The sequence below is a fragment of the Apis florea genome, unplaced genomic scaffold (assembly GCF_048593485.1).
Source record: "Apis florea isolate Af1SG1 unplaced genomic scaffold, ASM4859348v1 contig_3367_pilon, whole genome shotgun sequence".
Taxonomy (NCBI): domain Eukaryota; kingdom Metazoa; phylum Arthropoda; class Insecta; order Hymenoptera; family Apidae; genus Apis; species Apis florea.
Window position 1 is genome coordinate 2,591,958 of NW_028256746.1, and position 20,748 is coordinate 2,612,705.

The window sequence follows — 20,748 nt, forward strand, 5'->3', positions numbered from 1 at the left end:
AAAAAAAAAAAAAATAGAATAAACTATTCAACGCAACCGCTATTTAACCTTTTATTTGGTATCTTTTCGATAAACATGGCTTTTATTTACAGCCTACAAAAGCAATATTGCTATTTGTAATTGATTAAAAAATTACGTATATTGAATTTATATATTTATAAAACATTATATATTCTCGATGGAAGAAACATAATGTGTTTATTATAAGTTCAAATTTTTTTGTTTTTACAAATTTTTTAACATTTTTATATATTTAGATACATTTTTTTAAAAAGATAATTTCATTTTATTTATTTTATTTTTAATATAAAATATTTTTAATTTAAAATAGCTTGATTTTTTTGCTAAAAAAAATTGTCAAGAATTATTTATGAATCGAGCTTTTGTACAGAAATATTCTTTTTAATTCTTAAATAATAGATTTTTAAATGTTTAATAAAGTTGAATTCCATATTGCCATTAATTATATATTTTAAAACTTTTTAATGTTTTAATTTTAAATTAGAGTTAATCTTAGAAAACTAATTCAATTTTTTCTATCCTATATTTTTTTTCTTATAGAAACTGTATAGTACACTAAACTATGATATACAGTATTAATATAAATATCAATATGAATAGAATATATCTTGTATTTTATTACCAATAAACCAATTCCTAATTATATTATAGGTAGTAGAGGATTATATAAGGAAGGAATATTCTTTCCTTAAACAGTTCTTATCTAATTGAATTGTATTTATTTAAAATTCTGGACAGTTTTAAAATTGCACTATATATTTCTTCCAGCAAGAATTAAGTATCTATCGCACATCAGCTATAAATGCTTGGTTATATAATAAAATTTATGTACATTATGTACATAAATTTATGTGTTAAAATTGTATAGTATAAAACAATTGAGGAATTATTATGCATGATATACAATTTAGTTATTGTCAATTATTAAGATAAGTTCAAATTTTATTATATCTAAAACATAGCCGCTTAAATTTTAACGAGAGCAAGACACTGATTTTTGTGGATATTGTTAAGTAAAGTTAAGAATGAAGTTGAGGGGCAGTGTGATGTTACAGTTATCATATGATTAGGTTAAGAATTAGAATAGATTTTGTTTTTAGGACGGGCTATCATTATTATTCATATATTGCCCCATTCCTAAATTAACTGTGGTTCATTATTTGTCAAGCATTGTTATTCCCACTTGAAAAATGATTAAAAAGAATATAATAAATCAATGCAGCTTTAACTTTAATATTTTTATTCATTTGTCATATTATTTAATTTTTGTAAAAGAAATTTCTTATTCTTAAATTTTTTATTCAATTTTATTATCTCTTTTGTTTTGATTAAAAAAAGCTATATCATGTAAATAATTCCTTTTTATGATCTATGTGAAATCTTGAATAAAACAAATAGTAATTATTCTAAATTATTACATTTTGATATTTGTTTGTGATCTTCCTTCTATTTTCCCAATATATACAAATAAAAAGAATAAAGAATTTCATTTTTACTCATTTTTTTCTCCAATTCTTTACATAATATAACCGAGCGTCTATAACTACTTTACATTATCATATAAAACAAAACACACACACAAAAAAAAAACAATTAAAAATAAGAAACAAAAGCCATGTTAACTCGGAACGCGAAATTTTCTCTCTTCACAGAATCTTCATCCAAATAGGATTAATTAACAAAGAAAGCTGGATCCAGCGCGAGCGGAATATATTTTTTTCTCCCGGAAGAGTCAGTCTTGAGAATTATTAGGTAGTTCTGGTACAATTTGATCCTGACATGAGGACCTGCTAGATGTAGTACAGACTCGTAATGGTTTTGCGAGCCATGGGTGCCTCGGTACGTCCTCCGCGTATGGCCTTTCGGACGGTTCTTTTCTCAGCAATGAACGAATCAGGCATCGAGCACGTGGACTCAGACCTTCTGGTACTGCGAATTGGCCACGTGAGATTTTTGCGAACAGAGATGCATGTTCAGCATCGTTAAATGGATAACGGCCGACCAACATTGTATAGAGTAATACACCAAGTGACCAGATGTCGGCTGCTTTGCCAGAGTAGGCTCGTCCTGAACGTAATACTTCCGGTGCCACATAGGCTGGGCAACCCCGTCGATCAGTCAGTTTATCATTGTCACCTTCAACGATTACTGCATCTTCCAAGCTTTCCAAACGAAGTCGTGTTCTGAAATGGAAAGAATCGAAATGCTAACATAAATTTTATATTTTTTTATATTTAAAATAATTTTATAGTATTAATACTATTGAATAATATATTATAATTATATTACATATTTATTGTATATGTTAATAATTTTATTTTATGATATTTTTATTGAATAAAAATTTATTTTTAAAGATTAGAATTTTATATATTATATTTTTAGCTTTTGTAGATACAATGTATATTTGATTGTATTTATTAAATTGTTTATCTATTATATTATTTTATACATTTTTCAAATTAACTTTTATTCTATACATATTTTTTCTCTTCGATTCTATTTAGATTTTTAATTTATTTTAAGATTTTAATATTAATATTCTAATAATATAACAAAACTTCAACAAAAAATTTAAAACAGACAATTTAGAAAATAATATCTTGCCTTGTACTCAATTTCATTATGTGTATAATTCGTATAAAATAATGATTAGCAAAATGATGAAGAAAAAAAAGTATGAGAGGATGTACAAATTTTTACATACGGAGATATTTTAAATTTAGCAAAAAGATATTGAGATTGAGCTATTGTCATATAATTCATAACATAAATAGCAAATCGAAAACAGTGAAAGAAAGTGGTGAAAGAAAAAATATCCAAACACTGTTGATCAAATAACCTCTTGCAAATCGTAAAACTTCATGGAAATCGTAAAACACATATACATAATATCCAAACTCTATTTAGTATATTATCTCAAGTTATTCACGATGTTTTCTTCTCGCTATCTTTCGTTACGATGCTTGATTAATACACAACATTTAATATAATTTTTGAATAAAACTTTTTGCAATAAATGTTTTTGTTTAATAGTGTTGGAAAAAGAGAAGGAAGATGAATACTAGAGTATATTGAAATATAATTTACTTTTAGTTAAAATAATTAAATTAATTGAAATATTTGTAATTCTTTTTTCATTTTAAAATAGCTGAACATAATTTGTATGCCATTTGTCACATTTACAAATGATGTTTTGCTTAATAAAATTAAAAATTAAATATCCTTGTGATATTAAACTGCGAAATAGAGAAAAATCGAAATAAAATTATTTTATTTATTTTTTGTCAACAATAATTTTCTTAGAATATATTTAATACAGATTTGTCATAATATTCTTTCAACAACATTAAATTTTCATTTTCATTTGAAAATGGTTCTTATATCATATATATATATATATATATATATATATATATATATATATATATATATATCATATATATGATATATGATATATATAACAACAATAGATGTAGATAGTTGTTATAAATAAATGTTAATAAAATTATTTTAAATTATTCTAAAAATCTCGTTAAATCTTATCAAATTATAAAAAATTTTTGCATTTTATTTATTTAATTGGATTATTATTCACAATTATAATTACAATTGTAACTGTTATCTGTATTACAATTGTAATATAATACAGAATGTATGTAATATTAGGAACCCATTATGTAATGTACCAAATTTTATCATATGAAATCAATGGGTATTAGATTTAAGATTTCTTTTATTATAATTTAGAGATACTCATTCAATATATCATTCTCATATATCATAATTCTATTTATCGTTATCAATTTATTTATATCATTTTTTAAATTATTAATTTTTAAATAAAATTCAATGAAATCTATTTTAAATCTATCGAATTGAAATCTATTGAAATAAATGTTAATTTGTTGTTCGTAGAATGTTATTCTTTGTCGTAAAGTCATACTTTTGTCGATTCATCTCAAGTCTTATCTCGTCTTGAAGAGAGAGCAGAAATAAAAAGAAAGGAAAAGAGGAAGAGAGAGTTTGGTACGATCTTGAAAATCCGAGCGAGTGTCAACGGCCTCGAGTATCGTTTCCTAGAAAGAATCCGGTTTCGCCCGCTTCGATCATCGTACGCTCTGCTTTGGAGAGGATAGGCCCATTGGGGTACGGCAACTTTCTTTGCAAACTTTCACTCATAAGCAAATGATGTCGATTCCTATGAGAAGAAGCTGTTAGGTTCAAGAAACTCCGTGTCATGCGTATTAAAGATAAATTTTAATGATGATTCTCTCCGAAGAATCTCTCTTACGAATGTATTTGAGAAATGAACTACATAATATATATACACAATATATATTGCTGTTTGTACAAATTATATTAAAAAAGTAGAAAACTTAAGTGTCGAAAAAAAGAGATAGCACAAATTTTATTTGTGAATTTGTAATGTTTGTGAGAAGATTTATCTTAAAAATTAAAACAATTAAATCAATTATTTAAAATTGAATACATATATTATATAAAAATTTACAAAATAGACACACGATATTTTTTCTAAATAATATTATATAAAAAAACAGTTAGAAGAAAGAATTATATGAATTTAACAATCTTTAATATATTAAGTTATGAATAGTGGTAAATATATTATGAAGAAATAGTCGTTCAATATCAATTAAAATTGAATTTCATTACAGCATTCAATGGCATAAAAAACACACGAACAAAATTGAGGAACTTCCGCTCGAAAAAAATTATTCTGTGTGACGTTGACCAATATATACATCCCTTTTGTATTATCGACTAGTTCGTCGAGACACTTGAACTCCATAAAAAGGCACATCCGGGAAATCGCTGATTCGATCAATCGATCATCGGCTAAAGAAACGGAAGGAGAAACGACAAAAGCGTCAAAGACTTAGATGGAAATGAATTTCTGGCTAGCTGTTATCGTTTGATCGATTGGTCCACGTGTCGACGAAGGATAATAATCATACACGAAAAAAAGAAAGAAAGAGAAAAAGATTGAGTGTCAAGAATTTTAGATGTCGATAAATTTCATGTGTATCAGAATTAGATACATTTTATATATAGATACAAAATACAAATACAAGACTATTATATGCTAAGCATCCATATATCGTTTTGCGAATAACGATCTTTGTTTATAAAGATATTGTCATGTATTGTTCGCGTTATTGATACTATATTATGCGTGTAGTATATAATAACATTGCGATAAAGCGTTTAAAAAAGAACACCTGTGCTCATTATCAATTTCGCGAAGGAAAGATATATAATCATTTATCATCTAATACTAGATTTTCAGAAATTTATTTTAACAAATAAATGCATTTTATTTTAAAAACAATATATTTATATCTAGATATTTATTCTTTTCTTTGGAAACATTTTATAATCAAACTTATTTAAATTGAAATCAATAATTATGATTAATTTTTAATTAAATTTTAAATATTTTATGAATTGAATAAAGGAAAAAATTTGTGATAAAAGATAATGAGAAAAAAAATAAATTTGAGACCAAAAGAAATACAAAGACATTTGTATAAGTGCAATTGCAATATAAAGATAGTTACATATTGCATATCGCAATTATCGTAATTATATTTACAACAAAATGACTGATACGAAACCGATGCATATCTATTGAAAATGCATTTTTAACGACACTCTTTTATAGATCCATTCTTTTACTGGAAACTTTTCTAATACAAATATTTATTATTCACTTTAATACCTTTAAAAGATATATTATATCTAATGACAAATATTTTTAATATCTGTAGGTATATCGTTAATGAAGAAAATTATCTCATATCTTCGAACATTCTAGAAAAAGATAAAAAAAAATTTTTTTCTCAGTACATGTTCATTCGTATTTGCATAAATAAATTCTATATATATATATATATATATATATATATATATATATATATTTCTAATGTGATTGTATTTCCAATCAGAATCAGTATAAAAGAATATTAACATTCATCTAAGCATTTATAACAATATACAAAGGACTTCATAAATATTTATTGTTCATATCATTTATTTATTAAAACTTGATATTTCAATATTTATTCTTTATCTCTTATATTTCAAACATTCGTATCACTAAAACACATGCGATGCATATCTAATTTCAGAAAATATTTTGCGGGGTCAACGGATCTACGCGGCGCAGAATATATGACTAATGAAATCATGCGCACAGAGACATTTATATATACGTCTGGACGTGTTTTCTGGGAGGTGGAACGAACCACGCGTTTCCTAATTATACTAGCATTTCAAAATCTCCCCAGCCGATGAACCAATATGCTTTTCTGGCTTGCAACATTCTCTGTGCCTTCCTCTCTATCCCTACTCCATCACAGTCCCTATCCTTACCCCCTCCCTTATAGCCTGTAACTTGCTGATCTTTTCTTCTCGCTTCTCTCCTTATTCTACGCGCGGGAGCAGCTCACCGAGCGGCAGGAATGCGAGCGCAACACGCGATTGACCAACACAACCGACACCGCGTACAACACGCGACGCAATGGCTTTCTCCTTTTCTCAGCTTTTATCATTCCACACATTATACATTACACAGAACATATTTAAATAATGTAACATGAACTACAATATTTTATACGAAGTCTTAAAATTCAATAATCAAAATATAAAATATAAAATGTTTCCATAATCAGAATTAAGACAGAGACAAAAGAATTGATAGAGTTATAGATACATAGATCTCATACATTCATTAATTGAAATTATATATTTTATTTTTTATGTAAAATCAATATACACGAAATAAAAATTTGAATTTATATCTATTTATATCTATTTTTTTTTTTTTTTTTTTTTTTAGAAATGTCAGATAGAGACATTTTGAGATCTCATTAATACGAGAATATTGAGATTTCATTCGATCCGAATTTTTCCAATCTGTTCTAAAGTGTTCGAGATTTGAAATAATTCGAATGTTATGACAATTCCTATTTTTTTCTCAATTTGTTAAAATAATAATTAATATCTACAATTTTTTCTATTTATATCATGTGAAATATATGATGACTATACGATGACTATAATATATAATCTTATACGAGTTTAAATGACTTAAGATATTTGCAATTGATGATTTAATTTTTTAAAATAATATTAAGTGACGATTAACTTCTAGATTTTAAATAAAAAGCAATTATAATTTTTTACAAACATTCTAGTTATTGAAAATTAATTTAAGATTAATTGAACTTTATATATGTATAATCTTGTACTATCCACAAAAATGTTTCACTCGTTTGCTCTGCTGTTTGCGCGATAGCCCCCTCGAGTCGCGTTGCATTCACTGCCACGAGGAACTCGCGTGTAGGTGCGTGGTATCGCGCGAACAGTCACGTTTAGCCGCGAGAACACGCCTAGCGAATAACTTGCTGTGGTGTGGCACCACGGCGTGGTCTGGCGTGGCGCGATCCGTTCGTTCCACGAATTCATTCCGTCCATATATACCGTAAAGCACATTATCGAGATGCCACCCTTTCGCAGGGTTACAATATGTGAAATGAAGAAGCCTATAGTCTATAGTAGTCGGGCTTCGTTAATCGAAGCTGTCTCTCGGTGTCATATAACACGAAACAATGGCGGCATTATCATATCATATAGGTTATACATATATATATATATATATATATATATATATATATATATATATAATATAATAAAATAAAATTTTAAATTAAATCAAAATGATTAACATTGGGCTTTTATAGCAGTTGATCGATTAGTTGAGCTTTATGCATTGCTATTTAAACTACAGTTGAACGGAGTTTATGATAGCTTTTAATTTAATAATACTTAATATACAGCAATAATTAAGTTGATGAAATTTTATGTAATTCACAAAATTCTTTTTTTTTAAAACAATTAGGATATTAATTGATAGAATTACTTTATAAGATGTTGAATTTTAAGATTAATATTTTATAAAAAATAGAAAATCACATTTTTATCATTATCATTTTTAGATATAATAAAAAAAGATTAAAAATAAAATTATATCTATTTTTCAATAATAGTAGAGACAATTTCTTCAATCTGTACAGTATAATTATTTTTACAGAAATTACATCAAATATTTTTGAATCTAATGCAATCACGCTAAGTATAAAAGTATAGTTGAAATCATTGTTAGAAATGCAATAGTGACAACAACTTGTCGAATTTGAAATAAATAATCAGATTGGAATGAAAACAAGAAAATAGAACAGAATTTATTAAACGTCCAAGGGTTGCGTATTGTGCCGGCGTGTATCAGCAAGTGAAGGGGAAATTAATTTATGTAGGCGTGGAAGTACTTCTTTTCTAAGATATACCTCCTGTATAAACCGATGATGCAAAAGAATTACAGGCGAATATGGAAATGAAACGAATACGAACTGGTTTTCCATGGCTGTGCAACGTGCTTATTTGTTCAAAGAATGCTACAAACGATATGTAGGCGTACCAGTCATGTCAAATTAACAGCTATTTTGTGATTTTAAGAGATATTTTATTTTTTCTTTTCGATGAATTATATATATCATTTAAATCAATATTATTATCTTATTATAATTTATATTAATTATATTATATATTATATTAATATTATTATATCATTTAATCTATTATGATCTCATGTGATGTAATCGTTTAAATATAGAACTATAAAATACTAAATTCATTTTTCTAAATTTGTACACTTTATTTTTATAACTTATACAATAACCTATAAAATAAAATATATAATAAAAATAAGTGATCGAAACAATTTCAATATTCAATTCAATATCTCAATTATCATCACTGCATCATTTCATTTTTCTTACCTTGCTTCATCGGCGAAAACAAATTTCCTGAGCTTCAAGTCTCTAAGTACGACCCCATACTCGTGACACGTAGCCACGGCTCTGGCCGCTTGCCGGAAGAGCCGCCTCGCCTCTGGTTCCCGCAATCTCCTACGCGCCCTTACATAGGCGTGCAGGTCACCGTGGTGACCCTCTAACAGGAGATAGCGTCGACCTCCAGGTGCTTCTACCACGCCTGCGACACCGCTCGCCGCTCCAGTACCTTCTAATCGAAGGTGAGCTTGTAATAGTGCTTCGCAACCTTTATCGCCTACGGTCAGCGCCTGAAATTCAGCAAAATTGTTGCATCACTCACACCTTCAACACCGTTTCAAATTCATATCAATAAATATATTTTTCCTATTAGGTTACATGAATACTCGTGATATACATATATATTATTGAATGTTGGAAATTGATGGATAATTTCAATATGTTCGTATCAATGAAGGGTCAATTGAAGTGAATAGTTGAAGATTTTTTTTAATTAATTGGATCATTGTCATGATCGTTGTTAGTTTTATAATTCTTTTAATATACGGCCAGATTTTTCTTTAAAGATTTTTTGATTTTTCTTAAAAAACAAATTGCAATAAAATCTTTATTTAGAATGAAAAAAATAGAAAGAATAATAAAAAAAAAGAAAATTTAAATGAAAAAAATTCAACTAAAATCGTTTTTATTATCGAACTAATGTTAATTGTATAATATGTAAATTTCCTTCAATTTCAATAAATCGTCATGTATAAAATATCGCAAAGAAGGGAGTTTCTCCACACGAATCCCTTTAAGAAATGAGTCGTACGATTACGGTATGTTCTCAATAACAAGCACAATATCTCCCATTGTACTAGATAATTATACGTTAGCATTGACCGGTTAATACGGATATCCGCGAGAAGACAATACAAATATCCGGATCCCTTGAATTAACCACTTTACTAGCACGCATATTATTGCGTTTCCTTTAAAATTATACTATTTTTTTCTTTCTCTATTTAATGAAACAATACTGTGTTCGTCGATCCGTCGTTTTGAGTTTGTTAATTCATTTCGTGATAAATTCCATTTATAATAATAATTATTGCAAAATGTGTTTTCCATTTAATTATTTTTATCATAATCGTATTCGTATAATCTACGAAGATAATGGATAATTAGAGGAACATAAAGATTCCACGAATAATTTTCGATACTTTTAACAGATATATTTATTCATGAATTGTTATAAAATTTTTTTTTTAGAAATATTTAGAATTTTTTTCAGATTTTTAATTTATCTATGCATAATTCTATTATCGTTTATTTTAATTATACAAAAATTTATATTTATATTTATATATAAATTAATAATATTAAAATTAATAATAAAATTTATATATATATATAAATTAAAAAATAAAGAAAGATCTTTTCAAAAATTGATTTTTAATTATTTTTAAACGAGAATCTTTCACGTACTGTAAGTCGATCATGGTCAATGTTTAAGGTCTCGCGGAATTGCATCCGGCTACACGGGATACCGGAGAAACGATGTGTTTTTCTATCCAATGACTAATTAGATTAATTGCGATCGAACTTATCGGTTAATCACATTGAACGTATATTACAATTAAAAAAAAAAAAATCGTATCAGAATTTATCTTTGTTGGCAAAAAGGTAATTAATTTTTTGAAAAATTATACTTGATTAATAATCGTCCTACAAAGAAATCGAACTTAGTTGTGATAATCTTTTTTTTTTTCATCGCGAGAATCGCGAATTAAACGTGTTAAAATAACAACTTGATAAATTTCTTGTATTTCTTTTAATCCTAAATTTTGTCGATAATGCAATAACATTTTTTTCATTTTATTATAATGAATTTAAATTAATCAATAGATACGTTGATCTATTAGGATATTCAAAAATAAAAATTTCGTTTGTATCCAAATTACGATTCAAGCATATTACGGTTAAACAGAAAATGGAATTAATTTTACATAATTGTACATGTGAACAACTGCCTCGTTTCGAATAGATGAAGAATTAAAAGATACTCAAGCGTGCCTTTACAGAACGGATCGATAAGGGCGCACACGAAATCTTGGCTACTTTTGAAACTTCGTTCATTCGGCCATTTATCTCGCGTGTCGAAACCTGACACGGTTTCGAAACTCAGGTCCCATTAGTTTAATAAGGGCATCACTACGTTCTTTACGAAATCACCCGGTATACCGATCGATCATTGCTTTTACGATGTTCGAAGATCTATGATCAAAATCACGTTTTCACAATTAATATCTCACACGTTAAACGCTTAAATCGTCATATCACTAGAATCGATTGTGATTTAATATTTGCGTTCTTCTTTCCACAAAAAAACCTAGACTTTAATTGCTTTAACCCTCTTTCGTCACGAGTCTAACGCAATAGACTTTTTCACAAGGTCTTTCAAATTTGCCTTCCGATTGCGCCACGCGCCTTCTGTTAGACACTGGCATCGAGAAATTTATGGTTTTCATTATATACAGGCCAATGATCCGAAAGAGCTCTCGAGCAAGAGCAAAATTACTTTGCACTTCACACTTTTTAAATTACACAAACCCTCGAAAAATAAACCAAAGGATCACGCTTTGTTCCCAAATACATTTCCAACGAAACGATTGCCACATAATTTCCGAATTCTTCTCACCAATGCCGCCATTTTTTTACAAAATTTTTCGTACAATTGTGTTCGATTGCGCCATGTTTACTGATTTATCCTCCTTAATCATGTATATATATATATAATTGTTTTGAATAAGTTAGGGATAATCCATGATAACATAATAGAAATTTTAATCATGATAATCATTAGAAGAATTCATTTCGTTTGGATGAAAACATCAATCCAAAGATGAATCAGCAAATTGTAATTGAAAGATTTGATTTTATCTATGAATTATATTGAAACTTATCTATGAACCAAATTGTTTAAATGTCTTTGTTCTTCTAAAAGCTGCTATTAATACATCTTTTATAAGATACGGAATTTTCCGTATATTTAAGTTATTCTATTATTCTATTGAATTTAAAAATCATGTTCCAAAATCAAATATCTTATAATAAAGATATAAAATAAATTATATATTTTCTAATATACATACATATACGCTCTTCATTCATATATATCTTGTAAAGACTAATAACAAATATATTAATTGTTTTATATTTTTTACACTATACAACTTTTGAAACATTTTTTTATAATAAAAAAATTTACATATTAGTTAAATTTAAATAACGTAAATATTGCATACATCATATTTATTTGAATTTATTACATATAATGATAACTTCAAAATCAATTAGTAGAATTTGAAATATGATGCACAACAATGTAATATAAATTTTTTTACATGAACTCATGATGTGCCATCCATGTGCCGAATGAACTTGTCAAAAGATGGCAATTGTGCAAGCGCATCACGCAAGGCCCGATGTAATCGTCAATTAAATTAAATGGCCTCGGCTTTAGGAGCGATTATGAATAACGGATAGAACGATACGACCAAGTTAACGGTGAGATGAGGCAAAGTATAGCTTTGTATTTGTTGCGAGGTATACGATGATGTAAGCAACGTATTGTATAATATAACGATGTAAAAGTTAATGAAAACATTGTTTGTGTTTATGGGATATATTCTTCTCGAATCATATTTTTTGATGCATGCTGAAAACTTAACCGATATTTTTTTATCTATCAAATTAAAAAACGTTTTTCCGATTATTTTCATTATTTTCGGAAAAGGAGATAGTCAGTAATAGTAGTGAAGGAAATGAGGGTTTGTAAAGTACGAATTATTTATGGATTTAATCCGCAGCTGGCGAATGAAGGGGAGAAATTTTCATAAATTTTTTCATAGTAGATGACGAAAAGAAATATTTGTAATTTTTAATGAAATAATATATATATATATATATATATATCATATGTGTGTATTCTTTTTCTTTTATATATTTAGATTAAAAAATTGAAATTTTTTTCAATATTTTAATTTCATTTATAATTTTTATTTCATTTATAATGTTATCAATTAATGTTGTCGCGATATCAATTACAATTATTACAATTATTTATGACTTATATATATATATCAAGAAGATTATTTATAAAGTTTGATTAAATAAAATTAAAATTTCGAAATTTATATTGAATAAGAATAATGCAATAAATACTGAAATAATTATTATCAATAATAATAAAATATTTATGAGTGAAATATTTTCTTTGATAAAAAATATTATAAGGTAAATCTAATTAGTTATATCGATGATTTAGCAAAGTAAGTTTCCAAATGAAATCTTTAATTATTCGATCCAAACATTAGCAAATCCGTTATATTTCGTTGTCTCGTTGTATAATAAAAGTAATATTGAGAATAGTGCACAGCTGCACTGTGCAATGTATATTATATGCCATTGCAATACCTGTTATTTTAACTACAGTTCGAAGAGGGGATTTTTAATTTACATCGTTTGCGAGTGTACACGTATATAATTATTCAACCATAATCTTTTATATTTTATTATCTAAATCTTCGATGATTATGATTAATAGTATATTGATATAAATTGATAACTTTTATATGGTAATGTTAAATTTTTGTATACTAATGTTAAGAAATATTAAATCAAGTTCATATTATAATTTACAAATATAAAATTAATAAAATATTTTTCATTAAAATGATTGATTTTAGATTTTTTTTTCAATATAAACCTATAAAATGTGATTGTATAATATATACATAATATATTATAGTAATTTGCAATTAAAATTAAAGAAAAATAAAAATTAAAAAAGAATGAAGCTGATTATGATTTAATTAATATATATCAAAATAATTTTAAGAGATGCAAATAGAAAATTATATGATTCTCTAGTTACGTGAATTCGATAACTATAACTGCTAATGAAGCATATGTATTACGTATACCTTTTCTTGTAATTAACTGGACAATGAATTGAGGTCACAGATATCAGTCCATTATTGCACGCTATAAGCACGAGTAATAAATTTAACAATGAAATAATCGCACGTCCTATATTAACGTACCAACATTTATTAATATTTATTATCTAATAACATTTAAGAATCAATATTAATAATTATATGAATTTGATAAAATAAAATATAATATACATAGTAAATAATATCTATATTAATATCATTTTTTTTATATTCAATATTTATAATTATTTATAATTTATTATATTTTGATATTTAATATTCGATAATTAATAATTAGTACAATTTAGTAATTTTATCTATATATATAATATATATATATTTGTTTTAATTATAGCTTTTGTTAAATGATAATATATTATTTATTAATAATATTTAGTAATTAATATATTTAAACTGCAAAATATAAAAAAAAAAAAGTCAAATGAAATCAAAAATAAATTCTAAAGAAAAAATTCTAAAGATTCTAGTAACTTCTCCGATACATAAATAAATGCAATTTCTAACATGATAAGTAACTAATTCGATTAAAATTTCCGAAACTTGCAAATTATATTTAAAAACTTTAAATTTTGGAAATGCGAGTGTGAAAATCACAATCGTATATTTGATTTGTATTTGCATGATATAAGCAGTACAAACTGAAGAAATGATAAAAATTCTTTCACGGAAATCCTTTATATTTCGATTTCTTTCCCTTCCAATATATGAAACAGATACACGATCTCAGACTTCGTCATTTTGATGCCTCATAATTCTTGAATGTTAATATGCTTATGGAATTCCATAAATATCTATTGTATGACTATAGAAAGATTAACAATTTTTTAAAATGCTTACAAAACTTAAAGGATTATAACTGAATACAGATTTATCATTATACAAGATCGTAAATAATGATCTATTATTTGCAATTCTGTTATTGGCAATTTTTTTCCGTAAATAACTTTATCTTTTCTAAAAAATATTTATATACGGAAGAAATAATCAATTTGATAGTATATACATAATACCTTCAAGAGATTACAAACAAAGAAATTTTTAGAGTTTAAAATTAGAAAAGTTATAAATAATTTTATTTGTTAAAATATAGATTTTAATTTTTCGAATTATCCCTATGGAATTCAAAATCCTTGAAATGACAATAACCATAGTTCGAAGGAAAATGTTGCAACATATCTAAACGTTGCGTTCTTAAAACAGCAACGTTCATTACAAATGCAACAACTATGGGATTTAATTGCGAGAAATGCGGTGAAGGTTGCAAGAACATTCTGAACAACTTTTCTCAGAGAGTGACATATACACATATTTATATGCATACATTCCTACCAATGAGTTTCTTATAGTACCGATGACAATAGAAATAACGGTTACCTGTTTTGCGAGAAGAAACACCGGATACTAGAGGATCCGCTTTTTCTTCTAACTGGTGTAACAGTACAGACACGCTCTAAAAAATGTTATCTCTCTCATTCAACAAATATCGTTTTTCGATTGTCATCATATTATTTCTATTTTCTTAATATTCACCATTTTCAATTTATTTTTTCTGAGTTAATACTTTTATAATCATGATTATTTTTTGAATATTTTAGACAAAATATTTGCTATGAATATGGATTAAGCTAAATTTTTGCATTTATTCTCAAATTCAATTAATCTATTCTTGAATTAATTCTGTCCTGAATTATGAAAAATGTTTTCTTTAATAGTTTCAAAATAAAGTAATCCTGTAAACAAATATTCTTCAATAAATATATAAATATTACATTGTTATAATTAACAATACATGATCAAAATTAAATACAATATGACATATCTATCGTTGTAAATAAGAATCAAATCAAACGATATTTATATATATATGTATAAATGACATAATATGATAAATGAAATGAATAATGGCGGAAGAATTTTTATCATTCGAGGTAACGAATCAGTGACATCGACCGATAACGCATAAACTATTCAATTCAACCCGAATTCTAAAGAAATAATCCTTCAGGCGATAGTTTAGAAAGGCGACTTTCATCGATACACCACATAACTTTTATTGGACGTGTTTCTGCACACCTGCCTCAAGTATTACGTGACATATATCCTAGAGGCAAGATGCGTTTGCTTTATCAAGGATAAAACATATTTCGAAATCTATTCATAACTATTTTTCTTCGTCATCGAGATTTATTGTAAAAGAAATATCATCTTATGTCGTATCCACGGTTAGAAATTATTTGTGAAAAATAATTGAAAAGTTTTTAGAATTTACAAATAATTATAATATAGGTTTTGATTATACACTTTTTAAGATCGTAAAATTAACCTTGCTTAAAAAGAACTTGCGAATCTATGATTATTTTTTATGTAATCGTCTTAAACCATAAATAAAATTAAATAACAAAAATTAGATAAGTTAAATCTTTTGTCTCATTACTATGTCGTAAAACAAATGAAATTTAATATATATTAATTTCATTTTATACATTCATATTTGTTTTTATAAATAACTTAATTTTTTGAGTAAATCATAAAATAAATAATTTATTAAATATTTCTTAGAAATTATGATCATATTTTCATTATTGTAAGTTATATAAAAAATAAGATGTAATAGCAATGAAATTTATATGCTAAATAAAAATTTTTAGTAAATAAAACTTATGATTCTTAATAGTATTTTAATGAGATTCAATACAAACATTTTTATGACAAAAGTAAAAATATTTACTAATTAATAAAATCTTTATTAAATTATATTTTATATAATATATATATATATATATATATATATATATGTTATATAAAAATTTAAAGAATATTTTAATGCTTCATTATTTTTGAATAAATAAAATTTAATATATATTATATTGAATGTTTTGTAATTAAGTTTCATGTAAATTAAATCTTTTATAATTTAACTTTTTCTCTAATATATATCTCAAATAAAATATTTAAAATTTAAATGAATTATTTAATTATATTATTAATTTATTCAATAAAATTAAAGAAAGAAATATCTATTAACAATTTATATTATATTAACTTTCGTATAAAAAAGACATATGTTCCAATAAGGTTAGAAAATTGATTTGCCGCCATATTTCTATATTTATAACACTATCGTAATGATGAATTATGTAAGGAAGCTTCGTTCTTACGCTTTATTTACGATATACATATCGTATAATATGTATGCAATATTAGAAAAACTTTTTTTTATATTTATCAAATGTTTATATAATGATGAAACGAATAAAAAAAATTCAATACTCACCTTTGCGACGAGTTGTTGACCAGAATGTACATCGACGCATCGGTATAGAGCGCTCCCCTCGGCTGGTCCAAGAAGTAGATACCGATCGCCAAGTATGGTGGGTCCATGATGATCGGTAGGCAATGGTTCGTAACTAGGGAAGACAACTGCTGGTACCGAGTTCGTCTCGTCATTCGTCGGCTGTTGACTGATGTCCTGATTATTGTTCGGGCAGACCAGGAACTTTCCATTGTTGGTTCGAGCCACTTGTAGATGAATAGAATGCTGTCTGACAGCGGCTGTCACTCTCATATTGTGCTGTTTTCACACACGCACTATTTTACACTCGCGACACTATTGCCTCCCTATTATCTTCTTTCTTCAAAAATGGTTTATTTTAACAAAACGAAGCACGTATTTTTTATGAAGTTCAATCGAATTTCGTAATTATTCGTAATTATTGTCAGTGGACCGTTAAAGCAGAAAAGCCTTTTGAACACACTTCACGTCACAAGATTACCGAACCGGGTAGCTGCGACAATTATCGATTATAACGGACCGATTTTAACGCTTTTAAGCTCTATCGGTATAAACGCGTGTAATAGCTACAAATTAATATTAGGTAAGAATATCACTTGTGCTTGGGCCCATGTAGCGTTGCTTCGTGCTACAGCTGGGTCCTTGGACGGAGATCTTCGTGGGTGACAATTGGTCACTTTTAACGAAAAAGCTCTGTAACAGATAAAAATGAAATTGTTTTATACGCAATGTAATATTTAAAATCTGAATGAAATACAAAAACAGATAATAATTCATTAATATACCTTTTTATATTTGAATAAATTTAAAAATGTATAAAATTATACATTATTAATTAAGTCAAATTATATGTATTCATAATAGGGCTTGAACGACAAGGATTTCGTTCATTACCTCTATGTGATTCACGGGCAATTTCAAAAGACGTTTCGACACTCGTCCTGCCTTGTGCGCAATTTCTATAGAGAAGGGGACCACTGTAAGGTCAGGGATATCGCTGTAAGGCGGTCGTTGCGCTGTAATGTTCTATCCAGCCAAGGAAGCCGAGTCACAGAAAAATTATAAAACGTGATGCAAGAAAATCTTGAGGGCATTATTAATGCTGTTAATAGTATAACGAATTTTTATGAATTCCCCTTCTCTCTGAATTTACACCTTGTTATGAAAAATAAATAATAAATTTGCATATCACTTATCTTCATTCAAATATTACATACATTTCGATAATTATTATTTTTATAATTCAACATGTCAATTTTTTAGATCGTTATATAGACCGTGTTTTTCTGGTAACTTAGGTTATGTGATCTTTTTTGAACAGTATCTCGAAAATATATATATATATATATATATATATATATATATATATTATTGCAAAAAATTACAAAATAATTGTAAAATATATTTTCACAAACAATTGTAATTTCAAAAAGTAACTTTCTATCCGATTTTCATTTACGATTACTTACTTGATATACAAATTCAATATCCTTGATTATATGAATTATATAGTTTGAAATTAAAAACGAATTATAAAAATTATGTATTTATATTAACGTTTGTTTCTTATGATATTATCAATTTCGTTTTAATTTCAATTTAAAAACATTATCAGATAATAAATTAAGTAGCCAATCTTAAAAAAAGAAAAAATCTATACCGGTAATGAGAAATTCGAATTTCAGAACTTACTCGATCATTCAATTTTATCATTGGTGTGAATTCAGACTATCGATATTCGCGAAATCGCGTCATTACGATATCGCACTTGCGCAAAACTCTTACCGTTCCAAAGATCAGGGATGCGAATATGTACACGTCTCGCCCCCTGGTTTTCTCTTTAGAAAATAATCAACCGCGATTTTTATTCATTTTTTCTATTCAATGATTTTTTTCATTACAGTTAAATTTCTTTTTAAAACACTACAATTTTTAATTGATTTCTATATTTTTTGATGTAATATTTCATATATAACATTCAAAAATATATCTTTTAATAAAAAAGTCTCTAATACAAACCTAACCTAACTTAACTGAAACTTAGCTGTAATTATAGTTCTATTTAAGAAATATAATTTTTTTTTAATTTTTTATAATAAAAATTAAAAATTTTTTAATTTTATTATTCAAATATTTTAAGAAAATATAAAAATTGATTAAAAATATATATTTTTGAAATAATGTTAAACTAATAATTTTCTATTTTTGATTATTCGAACATTGGGAATTGAAAAGTTAGTAATGTAGCGAAAGATGATGGGGCCCTGTGCTAGAAATCGTAAATGTCTCCCATGTCCAAGTTTATTGAATGAACGAGAATCTGACGAAATAGCGAATTCGGTATTAGTAAAGGATTGCGTCCGCACAGTAGCGCGTGTCGAAACGCATGTTATATTCGCACACACACTATCAAGCAGATAGCAGATATCCTTCGGTAAGGTCAAAATGGCGGAGTTCCACAGTTGTCACGGCGATATTGCGGGCACCGGTTGCATTAATAGCGCGCGAGAACGTGACGCAATACCGCGAAATAAATTGCCTAATACGTCCGCTCGGGCAGTCTATGACTTTACGTGGATGGTTTACGCCGGCGTTTATAACTTCCGATATAATAGAGGAAAAAAGTAAATGACAACAAATTGTAGCTTTTCATCATTTTTTTGGTGAAATTAAGAAAATTTATTCGAATATCAAAATATTAAACGAAACATTTGTGAAATTTTCACGATATTCAAGATAAACGAATACCAATAGATATTGATTATTAATTCCAACAAATAAAAGATTCGATAGAAAAGCTAGCAAGGAGTGTACACTAATATCAGGGCAAGCGCACCGAAGTAAATATACGATAGAACGAAGAAACTGACATCGATCCAGTACGCGTCGGTAATAATCACTGCACTTTGCACTGTTCTCATACGAAACTGATACGCAAAATATATGCATCCGCGCACTCACTTCATAATGTTTTTTTCTTTTTTCTGTTTAAATAACCTTATTTGAATCTAAAACAGCAGATGAACACATGTTACCTTTATATGTTCTTCCTGTTGTCGCCGTACGTTCCTGAACGGGAGGCTGGGATGAAGAAACAGTCAGATGTAATTTGAGTTTCTCCCAAAGACGTTGTTGATAAACCGCCGTCTGTTCGAAAAGCGAAGCCCTGGTTTTTGTCGGGCGTATTGGTTTTTCGAATAGCGCGCGCTTCGGATAAAACCTGATCTTCTTCCTGTTAATTCTACCTAGATGATGTATCGGTAGCAATGGTTTTTCTGTTCACGGTTCTCGCAATTCGTCTTCCGTCCAGCCGTCGTTGTTATTGTTTCTCTTTAGTCACTCACTACGAGGACTGGATAATTCGAAAGAAACAAAGAAACTTGAAGAGCTGAGCGGTTACGAACGAGGGAAACTGTGCGGTAAGATTTGTATCCCGCGCAACGGACGGTCCAACGTTTTGGGCCGGCCCTCCGCTCAGAAACGACGGCGGCAGCAGAACGAACAAGCACAAACCAATCGTGCCATTGTGCAGCAAACGACTGAAGCTACGGTCGCCGCC

General features: G+C 27.3%; 1 protein-coding gene across 2 annotated transcripts; it reads right to left on the reverse strand.

The window, feature by feature from the left end:
- Positions 1-720: 720 nt before the first annotated feature.
- Positions 721-20,365, reverse strand: trbl (tribbles pseudokinase 2). 2 transcript variants are annotated; one of them, XM_086911945.1, is made up of 5 exons: positions 18,659-18,973; positions 18,084-18,344; positions 17,172-17,882; positions 8,883-9,184; positions 721-2,204 (listed from the first exon to the last, which is right to left on the reverse strand). In XM_086911945.1, the coding sequence occupies exons 3-5, from the start codon at positions 17,460-17,462 to the stop codon at positions 1,754-1,756; spliced, it is 1,044 nt and encodes a 347-aa protein (XP_086768071.1). In that variant the 5' UTR covers positions 17,463-17,882; positions 18,084-18,344; positions 18,659-18,973; the 3' UTR covers positions 721-1,753. The 2 variants fall into 2 exon arrangements, with proteins under 2 accessions (XP_086768071.1, XP_012344587.1); XM_012489133.3 differs by lacking the exons at positions 18,084-18,344; positions 18,659-18,973 and adding an exon at positions 20,225-20,365.
- Positions 20,366-20,748: the final 383 nt, after the last annotated feature.